The sequence below is a fragment of the Falco peregrinus genome, chromosome 2 (genome assembly GCF_023634155.1).
Source record: "Falco peregrinus isolate bFalPer1 chromosome 2, bFalPer1.pri, whole genome shotgun sequence".
NCBI classification, from domain to species: domain Eukaryota; kingdom Metazoa; phylum Chordata; class Aves; order Falconiformes; family Falconidae; genus Falco; species Falco peregrinus.
Window position 1 is genome coordinate 1192778 of NC_073722.1, and position 15030 is coordinate 1207807.

Consider the following 15030-nt stretch of genomic DNA (forward strand, 5'->3'; position numbering starts at 1 on the left):
AGACTTAGTTGCATCCCAAAGAATAAGGATTGGTCCTGTTAATCATGACAAATGGCTGAATTTGCAGATTATGTAACATTAATTGAACATGTGTTTGGGGCTGTTACAAATCCAGACCAAAACACTGCGAGTTGGGCAGCGAAAAATTAAGACACGCTGATGCGCAGTTGTAAAAAGTACAGTTAAGCACAAAACATTTGCATTAATTATTTTCTTTTAACAAACCAAACAAACCCAGAAACTTTACCATATGTTTGAGCCTTTAAATCAATATAAACCTCTGCCACCCGAGCAAAACAGTAGCCTGCAAGAGTTTCATCTTTTGCATGGGCCAGCTACTAGAAGGCTGAATATATATTTATTTAGATATAATAGCTCAGAGATTTGATGAATGACCATGTTTCCTGGATTCAGCAACAGATAACATTGTAGACTATTTTACTTTCCAACTTGATGTATATTATTCCTTTCCCCCTAGTTTCTCCCCCAGTCTGTTTCCTTCCTTACTCGGATCTTCCCAGAATGAGCTGCCTTAGAGCTACACAGCAATTTCCAACAAAAAATTCTTGATTTCAGGTGAGGTCTGCCACATTCTCTGCGAGTATTTCTGCCAGTAGGATAGACCTTCCCTTCCTACCAGTAGTATACCCATACATACACACACTCCCGCATACATCTATATCTGTACATATACTCACACACAAACACACATGCATAATAGTTCAAATTATGTCATTAACATAATCAGATGTAAAACCCCTGGATTTCAGAACTTTCTAAATTGCGCAGAGAATATATGATATAAACCCATCTCAAGTAAATCTTCTGCCAAGCAAGCCAATTCCTGCTTTGGGATGTAAGCCTCTCTTTCTGGTTTGCACATTTAACCACATATACATATACAGAAAATGTCTAGCTTTTGTCCCAGCATTGAAGACTGAAAAGATCTTTAGGTTTGACACCATTTCTGTCTCATTTCTAGAGTTTCTCCCTTTGCATTTAACTCAGGTTTTTTCTTCTTGCTCACAGTAGTACCTACAGATGAGGGGTGAAGGTGATAAGATGCAAGACAAGGCTTCCTGTTCCATTGCCTAAATGCCATCCCAGAATACAAGGAATGATAAAGACAAGTGAGGCAGCAGGGATCTCAAGTTGAGCAAAAACATGGCTCAGGCATGCACTAGGATACTACAACTGAGAAGAGCAAGTTTTCTGTGTTCCACGAACCAGAAAAAGAACTGCATGAAAATGGCACTGGGTCACCACAGATGAGCTTGGGGAAAGTTCTGCTTGAGCGAAGAAAAAAAAAGAATTTTCACAAAAGCTTTCAAGGCAGTAAAATTTGATGGGTTTCCACACTGATGTTCAACAGCTCATCCTTACAATCAGTAAGTTACCTTCCTGATGTGTACCAAGACACCAGCAGTACGGTAGGACTATATCTTCTTAAATAAATTATTAGAAGAAAATTTTAATTTAATCAACAAATAATTCTCAGAAAAAATTTGGACTAGTTTCACTAAAGTGTTGCAAAATAATCACATGCCAAGCGTGGAAAATTTCAACCACACATCAGTAAGCTGAGGAACCTTAGAAGCAATTGGGAAAATGGTCTTAGATTGGGAAATATTTGTCAATCTTAAATATAGCCATCTTAAGTACAGGCCTCTCTCCTAACACTACATTGGCTGTAATACTTCAGTTTTATTCTGAACTTAATAGTAACTTTAATATTAACTTTAAAAAACAAAACCAAAACCAAATCTTAAATAACCTGACAACACTCATTCAGATAAATTTTGTTAAAAAAAAACACAAGAAGAACTACAGGGGAAAAAAAACCCCACTCACACATACTAGCTGACAAACTGGATATAAATGAGGCTAGCAGGTAAGTAATTGCCTGGGGAAAAAAGAAAAAAAAGTCACACAAAACCCCCAAACAGTAGTGATAATATAGTAAGTACAAATATACCTTGTCCTTGAGGAACTCCGTAAAATTCAGCAGCTATCCTTGCTGCTTCCTTACGGTTTCCTTTCACAATGTAGAAATGACTAAGTATAGCAAGGCTGATCTTCACAAAAAGTTTAAAACAAAAAAGTGAAAGTATAGTAAAGTAGACATTGGATAGCTGCTGGGCAAAAGGGCGACTTTCTTCTATGACAGTCATTGCTGCAGCAAAAGCGCTCTCAGTGTTTGGGTAGGGCTCTCAAATGTGTTGATAAGATCATATGGCTCCAGCCATGCACTCTTGGGAACAACTGGTCCTGAGAAAAGAAAATATCAGCTGGTCATGATGCCTGCTGCTCAAAATATGACGATTATTTATACTGTACATAGTATTGAGTTCACTACTGCTCCTGCTAGCCTGGTGATATTCAAGTGGGGCAGAATATAACAGAAATAGGTTTCAAGACCCCAGCTTGTACTTGTTCCACTTAAAAGGTCTGTTTTGTTTCAAATTCTGCATTTCTAATTAATTTATTTACCCTATTAATACATGTGTAAAAACACACTGTCAAAAGTATTATTAAGAACTACAATTTAATGTTATTAAACCAGGTAAGTCAGGTAATCAGTTTTTGCTAAAATAAGTTCTCCTGCTTCTTAAGTGCAATTGGTCTTTTGTGCTACTTCATTTCATGTTAGACTAATATTTTTTTCTTTACAAAACTAAAAACACATCAGTAAATACTTGAAATGCACATTAATAAAGAAATAGATTTAATATATACTAGCTTTGACAGCCTCTTATTATTTTGTTCTGGCTGAATGAAAATACCTAGTATACAAGTCTTACAGCATTATACAAAAAACAGTATTCAGAGCAAATTTTAGGAATCAAACTCCTAGATATTTTTATAAATAAGATCATGGGGCATCTAAAATGTAATTAAAATTAAATAAATGCAATGGTAAATATATACAGCATGGAAAATTTCTGATGCTTATGATACACATTTCATTGCGCTGCATTGTATTATTTTAAACCTATGACATGACAGACTTTATTTCTTGGCCAGTTTTAGAGAGAGGAATCTATAAATTCCTCAGGTTTTTTAAGAATTAATTTGCTTATATACCATAAAGTTATTACTCACAGTCATCAGGAGTTACACACAAGTTGTTCTATTAGTGTGAGTAATCGCTGAGTAAATAATGGTGTCACAACATGACACAGACTGAGGAGCTGCAGGACAGTACTAGATTCCTAACTAGGTGATAACCCTAAAATAAAGAATCACGGCAGCATAGGAAAAGCTCTTGTTCTAAACTTTTATATTTCTTTTTAAGTACAAGAAATAGTGTCTTGAACTATAGTTTAAAATACTCTACCCACAGTAATTTTAAACTAAAACACTCTTTCTATTCTACCCTGAATTCTCTTGTTTGATGGTCAGAAGAAAACATTTTAGAATGTTGGCAACTGTCCATCAGGAACAGAGGGTATGATCCAAATGTCACTGTGCCCACAGATCCCTCTGACTTCAATGAACAGCATAGCAGGCGTTAAGGATATGATACAAAATCATATTTCTGAAAGGAAAGTGGCAAAATAAAGAACCTCTTATCATCTGGCTCCAGGAGAAATTTATTAAGAGTAAGAAACGACAATGTTTTCCTGAAGCTACATTCAAGTAAATCTATATAAATGAAGAAAAGACAATGATAAAAGAAAATGTGCTTGGAAATAAGTATCAAGATTTTTAACAGACATTAACTGAATTGTGCTTATCTTAAGAGAGACACAGTCTTTTTCCTTGAAAAAAAATAATCCACATAAAAGTCAAAACAGTAACTACAAAAGGCAATTAAAAAGCAGTTTACACTGTAGACTACATTAGTCTGTTAAAAAATATATGCATTTTCTCCTAATTTTCATTTATAGACATTTTCTCATCCAGCCAGAATAGGAACTGCTCTCCTCATACCATAGTTAGAAGCAGGAGTGTGTACTTAAAATGCCAAATGAGAAATCCCTTGTTATATTTGGCACATTGTTATCTGACACTGAATTGAGGTGTCATGTTTTCCGTAAGGATAAATAGGCATTATGTTCTGAGCTCCACTGCCAATTTCCGTTTCAGTCATTAACAGAACCGATATTTTCCTTAGCAACACATCCAGTATTGGAATTTACTACTTCTTCCATATTTTTACTATATTATTAAGCTCAATTCAATCAGTCCAAAAATTCCCCTGCCATCTTAAAAAGTACCTGTTTTGCAAATTTACCACACAGAATAACGAAGAATCATAATTATCTCATGGAAAACATTTTTCTTCTTTATAGCGTTTTGCGTGACTCCACATTGCATCATCTAGTAACTGTGCTTCCCCATCTGGACTTCTCCCATGTTTTGTTAATTAACAAAGTAGTCTTTACAGAGGTGAAAATCCAAATAGCAATTACTATAAATAACAGCTGGAGTTAACAGCAACGCTCAGAGTTAATCTTCCCCTTACTGTTTCCTGCTTTTATAACTGCAGTAGATAAACCACTAAAAAGAAATTTCTCAGTCGTTGTCTTCTTTGGGTTGAATTTTTCTGTAAAGTGTCAACAAATATAACAAAAACCTTTTAAAAAATAAGGTTGTGGATGCATGTAATATTTTGTAAGTGATCTTTCAAAAACCCTCTGATCTGTAGAATGACATGAAAACTGAGCAGGAGGGTTATTCTTGTATCAAAGCTTGTATTTTGTCCTCTCCAAAATTTCCCTCCTCAGCTATAAACTACATAAAAATGAAAGAAATTATGAGTGTTGAGAATTTCAGTTCACACATGCCCACAAGCAGCTGGCAAAATTACTCTCCTAATAAAATTTCTTCTTTTTTAAAGCTCTACAACTTATTACACGCCAGCCTAACTGGGAGCTCTCCCAACTGCACAGAACAACCAAGTTTATCCTAATCTAAGGCTACTAAAGCTCTGCAGAAATTGCCATTACAGCTTGTTGGCAAGCCCATGCTACCAGGTCATTAAAACAGAGCAACTGGTCAGATGTAAATGCTCACATGGCATTTTGGGAGAATCAACAATGTGAATACTTAGACAAACACAAAATAGCTGAGAGCAAGCCCATGCAGACTGGGAGAACCAGGAACAGAAAGCTACAGATGTTGCAAAGGCAATCATGAAGTAGAAGCATAAGTAAATAAATGAAGGCTCTGACATTCCATGTGATGCCATGAAAGAGTGCAAAAAGCTGGCATGTAAGTGTTCCAAATTTTCTATTGCACGGCAACGTGAAGCAATTGGAGTCTGGTCTTGCAGCAGTGCAGAATACTGACAGCTTCCAAATAGAAACGCACCAGCAATACGTAACAAATATAAAAAGTTACAAAAATATCAAAGCACTTGAGAAAAGCAGTGGTTTACACTGGACATTTGCATTTCCTGGATAGTTTTGACTTTTGGAAATTAAATGTCTCTTGCCTAATTTCCTCACTTGTAAAATGGGTTTAAAAGGGCCACTCAATGGAGTACCCTGAAGATGACCTCATTACCGTTAACAAAAGATTCCAATATTCTGGTGAAAATAATACTGAAACTAATTAGGTATCTACTAATTTTTCTTTTAACACAAAATTTGGGTAACAAACCTAAATAAAACGAAATAGCATTTGTTCATTCACTTAATGGCTACAAAAGGGATAGCATGTCAAATTTTTGTAACATTTAAGGTTTTATCATAGCACACAGGAAACTGGCACCAAGCTACACTGCAGATAAACAATATTAGGATTTTTGTTTTGGTTTAAGAACATAGTAATGCTGTGACAGACAAGAATCCCCCTAGCTTGACATACTAGCATATTCATGGTAAATAAAACAAGAGCAATGTAATCATTTCTCCGATATGCTTTCCTCATTTCTGGCAATTAACTATTTTAATTTTAAAACCATTTTAAAAGCTTCAAATACTGGAATTTATGGTCTTAAATTCCCTTTTAATGTAGCTTGGTCAGTTATAATTTCTAAAGTACATAACCACTATATTCAAGACAACAATATTCCCATTTGTAACGACTATAAAAGTAGTTAATTTCAAACTCCAGTGCTCAAAGTAGCCTGCCCTTCAATGCCTCACAGCGTAGTGGCCAACGACAGGAAGAAAGTATCCAGCAGCAGCACCTGTTTATGCTAATTCAAACTGTTTGTGAAATCTAGTGTGACTTACCCACATCCAGAGTAACTTTTAGAAAAAAAGTATGCTTTACCTTCTATGCTAAATTACATAACCACATTAATAAACTCTTTATTTTGTTCCAGCGATGTTTCCTCGACGCTTTAGAAGGCTGGTGTGTTTAATTTTCAGTAAAGTAAGATACACAAGAAAAGTAACACAACTGATATAATATTTAGTCTTTCGAGGCATTTTTTAATACTAAAGACTGTTAAACCCTTAGCAACACAATTTCTTTATAGCGTATACTGTCTTTGGTTCTAGAAAATACACTTACTTCTAATTAAATCTTTTTAAGTAATACCCTTAAGTTAAATTTATATATGCTGTAAAGGAGTAATTATATTCATGGCATAAATCCTATTACAGTTAGTTTTAATAGTTTACTTCAGTATTTTGCAGATGCATCTAAATGTCTGAAAGTGAAAATTTTTTTTAAAGACCAGATATGCAATACAGTATAAGGAATTATTTGTATGACACTTCACCTGCATGTCTTTCTCCACCTATAATATATTTGGCTAAAAATACACAAGAAGGTAAGATAGTCATCCTGCTTTTGAAACTTCTGCCTAATAACAAATACAATAGAAGATAATTCAATGAAAAAGGATGCCAGGCAGAGGAATGGGAGCTCTTAGGTGCTTTGAGGAATACATTATTTTAACATTATAGACAAGCCACCAGGAGAAACTTTGAAAACAATGACCTTGAAACAGAAAGAGTTTAAAATAAAATCAGTAAGAAGCCACTAGTTCTAGTACTGAGTTTCTGATGTAAGCATACAATGCCTGATGAAGAACTAAAATATGCCGAGAAGCCTGAGCTACTAAAAAGGCAATGTCTAATTCAGCATGAAAAATGACCTGCTTAGTGATCTGCTGACTTGTATTTTAATAGGTGTATGGGCTGCTAATCCTCAATACTTAAAATTTTATCTGACTCATCTAAACTTACTGAATGTTGCTTATGTAATTTCCTCCTTGGTGTACGTTAAGCAATTTTTTCTATTGTTTCTTATTTGAGGCATTTGAACTGAATAAATCTAGACACAGACCAACCATTTTTAAATTCATTTGCTCATGTATGTCGTTATGCAAAATGTTACCTTAAGCTAACATTGAAGGCAAGACAAAAAAAGACAGATGTACCTCAAAAAATGACAGACATCGTACAGAACAATCTTCAAAAAATATTAAACATTCTTTCCAGTAATGTCCTTCATAAGTTAAGAATATTATGCATCCATGGTGAGGCATAGAAAAACAAAGAAAAAAATTATTTGGTAACTGCAAGAAATTCAGAAATTGGAGTGACTGGAAGACATCAAACAGCTCTCTTTCCAAATTCAAGCCATTAGCACAACCCAGACATTACTCATTCTTTGCAAAATATGAAAAGAGCTGGCCAAAATACAGACATCGTGCTAGTTTTGGGGGACTGAAGAGACAAAAGTGAGAGAACACAAACTTTGGTTCAGAAAAGACCAAGCCTGGTTCAGATCTGAACAGCTTTTTCATTGCACCCTGATGTTTTCCTTAAAAATTCTACAGACTTACTTGGCCGCATGACAAAGCCATATTCACAGCACAAAAACCTGAGAGCTGTGTTGCCACCTGAAGTAAACACAACATTTAAAAAAAAATAAATGAAAGGCCTACATCTCCTTTTTACAGTTTTTCTTCCTGAAGTACCTTAATGCCATGTCTATCCAGAATCTACGCAAACAATGCAGCATGAAGTTACAGCTGATACCCAAAATTATGTTTCATTTGGATTTCTGCAGTTCTCATAATTCATGCTAGTCTCCTGATCACCCAACTAAACACCAAAAATCTCTTTCAAAATGCAGTGCAATGACATCTTAAGTGTCTTAAGAGGGAAAATCCAAGTATCATATAACATGTCACTCTCCTCCTCTTAGTAGCTGTGCTCTCACTTTTGACACTCATTCTACTGAACACCTATGTATTTAGATACTATTCCTCTCCTTGCAGAAGACTATGAAACACACCAGTTAATTTAAAAATCTTTAACACACAAAAAATTCATCTTACACAAGTTCTATTACATATATATAATTTCCCTCTGTATTTTGGTGTAGCACATCACTTCCAAAGAGTTCTCAAACTGCTCCAGAAAGTCCAAATTCATGCCTTTGGATAGATACAGTAATATGTTTGGGTTTTTTTCCTCCACTGTATTAAAATCGGTGCTCTGATACAGTTTCGGTTCTACACAAGTCAAGTTCTTCTGGTACATGAATGATGCAACTTTTCATTTGTCACATCATGTGAAGTTTGCTTATTCTGCTAACTTTTACTGACTGGTATTATTCAGGTGTTTTGTCTTTCCTACTCCTATCATAGAAAACAGTTCTAACATATAGGTTTGCATATCTGGATTTCCACATCCTGGTCAAGAATTTAAATATCAATCAGTATCTTTAGACATAACAGACATACTGCCATATGTACTTTAAAAAGATAAAAAGTAACTCAGGTATGTAAGCAATGATGAAATTCCAGTTTTCTAACTTTCTCAGTTCTTTGAAGGAATAAACTAATTTTAAAACTGTATCACTTTGTTAGACACCCACTGGATAGCTGCTTCTCACAATGGTGATAGATGCCACTTCACCTACAAGTCTAATAACAAATGATCCCTTCTATCAGCAACATTATCATATTAGCATGCTTGATCTGCTTAACCAGTCCATTTAATCACTTACAGTAAAGTTGTACACAGAAGGGAAGCAGGTATAACTGACCAGCTTACAAGTAAATTCAATCTGAGTGCTGCTAAGAAACACAGTAAGTTTGTCCTACACTGTTTGTTGCAATCCTCTTTGGATACCTAACACAGCCCAATTATTAAAAGTATTATAGAAGATTCCAAAATAAGTCATGTGTGTACTTGGAGACATTACTAAACTCAGAAACACGTCAGACAGCAGGCACACACAGCCTGCTGACAGACAAACTCTAGCAAATTTGCCCCCCAAGAGTTTCAAAAGTTACCACCTCCAGCTGCCCATTCCATTCCTCAGCTAAAGGTTCCTGCCCCTCCTTCTCCCTTCCTGGAAATCAACAGGAAGGAATCTGTATTGGTATTCAGCCTCTTCAGTTCAAAATCGGGCAGTTTAAACTGCTGATGAGTTTAAACTAACCTGCTGGATTGCACATTGAAAAAAACACTCACACCCCTTACCACCCATTCTCCTATGGAGATAGTAACCTACTAAAAAGTAGTAGCAAACTATGAGGAGAGTGTAATACCAAAAGGCACGTGCAAACTGCCTCTTAATAAGGACACTTAGCTGGAATTTTTGATGGTTCAATGCACTGATACAGCTGTATCAGTGAAACTTTGAAGAGTCTCCTTATTTTGCATCTCCTTCCCTTTGTACAGTTCCTTTCTTGGGTCCAGACAAATGTTTTCATTGCCAACCACATGTCTACAGAACTTCACTATTCTTCAGCAACTCACTCACCCTCTTCCTTAGGCACGTGGTACTAGAGCTACTGTGCTTTTGATATTTAAACTAGCTTAGCAGGCAGTGCAACCACCCTATTAATCTAAATTCACATAACCAAACCTGGTACTTTTGCAGTTTTTACAGTTAAACTTTTCTTTAACGAACTGCAAAAATGTCACGTGTTCTTATTAAGTAGCTCTCTCTAAATAAATAATAAAAAAACAAATCAGTAACACTCAAATCCTAAAGGAGCCATGACATGCAGATTTGGTTTTCATCACATATACAGTATGTGAGAAATGAATTTGACAGAAATTTTCTATGTCAACTGACAGTTTTCAGAAGACCGTATTTGCACCTTTAAGTAATACCTCTGCCATTTTGAAACTTACACAGACCTCTTCAGCTGTTTGAATTAATACTATCTGGACTTACGAAACAATTTGGGATTCATAGTAATTACTTATTTCTGTGTAAGACCTTTAAATTATGCCAAAAAGATGAAACAATCGTGAATTATTCTGAAGTTAAAAGTCTGCTCAAAATAATATCTGTTGTGAATGTTTTGTCACCAATTTGAATTCCCTTCAAAATTTTTAATTTTATTCTACATTAGTCTGTCTTGTCATTTAACTGATTATTTTATTTCATGACAAACTGTTTCTAAAACCAGTGAAATCATCTGTTTCCTTTAATTTCACCCACCCTCTCTTCAAAGTTTTTCCAGGTTTTCTTCTGGCCTAAGTAAAAGTGGTTTCATTTGTCTCCTTTCTGTGTAAAGTATCTTTTGGTGCCCATGAATGTTATTAATAAAAGGAAATTATAAAGTCAATTTCATGACTTGGTAGAGACGAGAGTTAAAAGATTTATTCTGCCAGCGTAGGTCACTATATGCTGACTCCCATGGCTAGCGTTCCTATCAGAAAGGTTTTTTCCATCCACTAAAAATGGTATCAGTTAAGTGATATCATCATGTCAGAGCTTGCAAAACATTCTTTTCCTCAAGCCGAGGCATGACAGTCTCTGCTTGGTGCTTTTACAAGAGACATAAAAATACTTCATGATGAAGAACTTCGAACTGACTTAGGGAATGAGGTAAAACTGGAGTGAGGTGGATCAGTAGCACACAGGCTTCTTGCCACAGAATGCAAAGCACAATGAAGTGTGAAAGCTTCAGCGGAATCAGCGATGTATGAGACGACCTTACCTAACATGGCTTTGTATGCCATGGAACGGGCAACAACAGATCCGACAGGAGCCAAAAATGAATTGTGTTGGGCTCCAAAACATACTTAGAGTTTGTTTTGGAGCCAAGAATACTTGGTTCCCTCTCCAACGCAGCATTCTTACACCGCTAAATGAGACAGTGTTATAAAATATCAAGTTCATTCTGAAATCAGAAATTTAAAATTCCCTGAGATTTTCTTGCTGGAGGACTAGCAATAAGAATACAGAGGCAAGTGAAAACTGTTTACTTACCTTCTTATTCTCCATACTTTAAAGATACAAAGCAAAAAAAGGAGGTCATGAGGTTAGAAGCAGAAATCCTTCAATGTGGTCCAGAAAGACTGCTTCTCTTAGCCACAGCCTTTCCACACCAGTTGTAAAAAAGGCCCACCCAGAAGAGGTGCGAAGTGAAAGGGAGCTGTTGCAACAGAGACAAAAATTCCTCAAGTTGCTCATGGCCATGTTTATTTTAATCTTTATTTGCATTTCGAGAACTGCCTAAGAGGTTGTGTGTTGCTACAACATTTCAACAATAAAAGACAAATTCAGTAAAGGATTTTGATATTTATGGTAAAATCTAGGAAGTATATAAATGGCTCTAGACCAAAAAAAGTTATCTGTACAGCCCTTGTCTAACTAGCTAGGTACCAAAGATGCCACAGGCACCTGAACTTTCACCTGTAAAATCAGTCAGAAATTTAAGCCCCAAGGTCAAAGGTTCCACCACCTGGGCTGAAGTTAACACCTCTCCTTCACCTGGAATTCACAAACCGTACACCCCAAACTGTCAGCCATCTCGAAGCTGCTGTCTATGTGTACCATGTTAGAACTAATCTGACTCCAGCAGAAAAATAAAGAACTCACAGCAATCTCTGTTCATGGTCAATGTCAACACTTGCCATTTTATTTACAGATTAAAGGAATCACTCACTAACTTAACCATCAAACTAGAAACATACCAACCAAAGCAAGCAAGCTGCTCTCTCTGAGAGATCATCAAATCATCAGCTGCTGACTGGGATCGATCCTGTTGAAGTGCTGACACTATAAAAAAAGAACACATGATTAATAGATCAAAGAGTGCATAAGAACACAATTCCAAAGTTGGATAATTCTGGGGAGAAACAGAAGAAAGGAGAATTCTACATTTCAGACTTGCTCCTGACCTCATCTCTGCGTTTCGTTCAATTAGTCTGTAATGAAAAATTATGAAATTTCTCGAAGTAAGAATCAGCCTGAGCACTGCCATGCCTTAAGCACTCTGCTGGTCTGAGCCTGTGCTCAGGCACACTGAATACCTTATACCACTGTGTCTTGGAAATGGTCACCGAAAATTTCCTGCCTCCCCAAGATTCTATAAATTTGCTTTCATAATGATAGTATTTGATCCATTCAGGCTAATACAACTTCTTTAGCTGACAGTAACTTATGCCACTATTCTTTAAAAAAAAAAACAGATTTAATATTTTTCACAGAACAATTTGGAATTTACCAACAAACAGCTGCTTTGAATAATCATCTTCCCTTCTTCCTTCACAACTGGCTTCTTTGTTTCAAAATTTTTCTCCTCTTTTGATTTTGCAAGATTTCAGTCATAAAAAAGCTATAGGGTTCTTTGTTCTGAAACAGTAACGGATCAATCCTTGAATAAACTGCACCATCTGTGTTCCCCTGCACACTGTGCTTTTAAGTGACATTTATTGAAGGGTTCTACTAAAATAAACCCAAAACCACATGAGCAACAGCCACTTTTATTCAAACTCAAAACCACATGAGCAACAGCCACTTTTATTCATTTTTCTTAAAAACACATGCTAACATGAATTTGGCTAAACCTTTTGATTTTTGGTCTTCTTCAGGTACTTAACTGCTGCTTGGGAAATTTCACTACTTTACTCCTGTAAGTTCTGCCTTAGTTATTTAAGTTATCCCCAACAGCAAATTTCCTTAATATCTAATGAAAAACTCCAAATTGCAAAAACAAGAACTGAACACAAGACCAAAGGCAAATGAACCTTTTGTTTGGAGAAACAAGAAAAGGATTGTGTTCACATTTATAACTATCTTTTTGATTACAGCAGAGATTTCACAACTTCTGAAACCTTTAGGTTCCTCAGTTTGCAGTAAAAGCTTCCTTGTTGCTTCTAAGTCTTCAAATATTGCGGGGAAAGGACCCACGTTTCAGTAACAGCTATCCAAGGTTTCAGTAACACTACATTACAGACCATAAATCAAACCCCTTTACCTCACAACAATTAATGTTTTCAATGGCAAATCAAAACATAATAACAAGCCAACAAAAACCTTTACACAAGAAACTCTCTGTGTTTCTGGAACTCTTCTGGAGTATCAGGAAGATGGAGAATTACCAAACGGAAAATGGCAAAGCATTTATCATCAAAACATTGCTGAAGAACCTATTATCCTCCATGGGCCTGCGACTGGCTTCATTATGGCAAATGCACAGGCACACAGAAACCAACAGCATCGTGAAAAAGAGGTTTCCAACTACAAGGAACGTGCCCGTAGGTACTTTCACATCCTACATTTAATAACAGTTCTAAACAGAGATGTGCTACAGTTGCTCAAGCTGGGTGAAAACACAGAGCGTGAGTATGATCTTTTTCCTCTTCCATTCCCTACCTTTATCTGCAAAGATTTTTCTTCCCTGAAGCACAGAACTGACTCTCAGTTACAGGGGAGGAAAAGAAAGAGCACCATCAGCACAGAACACACATATTTCAGAATAACCTGACAGTCTACACCTTCTCCTCCCTATCCCTTCAATCACCATGGGGCTTCCCACCTTTTCAGACCCCTGTGTCTGAGCTCCTGTTCCTACTCCCCATATTTACACCATTGGAATCTTAGGACTGGAAAGAGGGAGTTATATTTAACTGAGCCACTGCTGACACCTGTTGTCCGCCCTGAGAAATCTGTGTTGATCCGGCCTGCTGTACTTGATACAGTGAAATATGGGGGAAAAAAACATTGTACAGGCTCTGTCTTCCCCCAGTTCTCAGATTCATAATGTTGCAGGTCCGGGGAGCAGGGGCCTGGGAAGAGGACTTAGAAACCACTTCGCCACATCAAATTGGTGCTAGCACACCTTATTTTAAGTGGAGAAGGAGGGTGAGAGACTGCCTTAGCCTGCAAATGGTGTGGAATCACTGAGCCATCTGGTAAAGAAAAAGGATTCCAACGCCATGCCCAGCTACTAAATGATTAGACTTACCTAATGACAGTTTACATACTGGCAAGATGATTTACATAGTGAGCATGTATGTAACAAAGTGGATACTAACAGGAACATCCCATAGGAAACAAAGTAGTGAGTAGCAAAGCACAATGAAAGCAAGATACAGATATCAAGTGAAAAAAACCAGCCATCACCTCAAATATTATTCACGTTTTATTATATAAATGCAAAAATCCACCAGAGCTACAAATACCAACTTCCCTCTAAACCCGAATGCCTTAGAAACACCGTGGCAACAAGTAATTCACAAAAATACGCTCCACCACGTAACAACCCTCTCGCCCCCCCCAGCTGTTAATGGACCGGGTCAGGCACACATACTGGGAGCGCTAACGGTGAAAGCGCCCAGCAGCAGCCCCGAGAAGCCCTGCCCCGGGGGTCGCTCCCAGGTGACACCGATGCGCCGCCACCGGGCGCTGCTCCGAGGGGCCCCGGCTGTGAGGGAGCCCCGGGGACCCCTCCACGGCCACGCAGAGGGCGGACAGGCCGCGGCGGCACCGGCTCCTCACGAAAGGAAACCAAAGCGCCCGCAGCCGAACGGGGCGCAGCCGAGCGGGCCGCCCGGCCTTCGGGGGCTTTTTCGCCGGTAAAGCAGCCCGCGGCAGAAGCACCGTACAGGCTCCCTTGGGAGTCAGTCACCTTTGGTACGCGACAGCCAAAGGGCACAAGGACCTTCTTCCTCCGGACTCCCCCGTGTGAGCGGTGCTCGGCAGGGTGCGGCGCGCAAAAGGCGCAGCGACGCCAAGCGCAGCCCAGCCGGGAGGCCCCGAGCCGCGGCCCCCCCCTCCCCGGCGGCCAGGGGCGGGGCCGGCGGGTGCCGGGGGTGGGCGGGGCCCGGCCCAGCCGCGGGCGCAGGCGCGGTGCGGGAGGCGCGT

General features: G+C 38.0%; 1 protein-coding gene across 3 annotated transcripts in view; it reads right to left on the reverse strand.

Annotated features, from left to right (window-relative positions):
- The window catches only part of ASB5 (ankyrin repeat and SOCS box containing 5), a 41258-nt gene extending 26321 nt beyond the window's left edge, over positions 1 to 14937 (reverse strand). The window contains exons 1-3 of one of the 3 annotated variants that reach the window (XM_055795960.1): positions 14795 to 14937; positions 11860 to 11940; positions 1976 to 2268 (exon numbers count right to left, since the gene is read on the reverse strand). In XM_055795960.1, coding sequence (XP_055651935.1) covers positions 1976 to 2171 — 196 coding nt within the window. In that variant the 5' untranslated portion in view covers positions 2172 to 2268; positions 11860 to 11940; positions 14795 to 14937. Of the gene's footprint in view, positions 1 to 1975; positions 2269 to 11855; positions 11941 to 14794 lie in introns of those variants that run through there. The other 2 variants (XM_055795959.1, XM_027785645.2) reach the window with 2 other exon arrangements.
- Between the last annotated feature and the right edge of the window lie 93 nt (positions 14938 to 15030).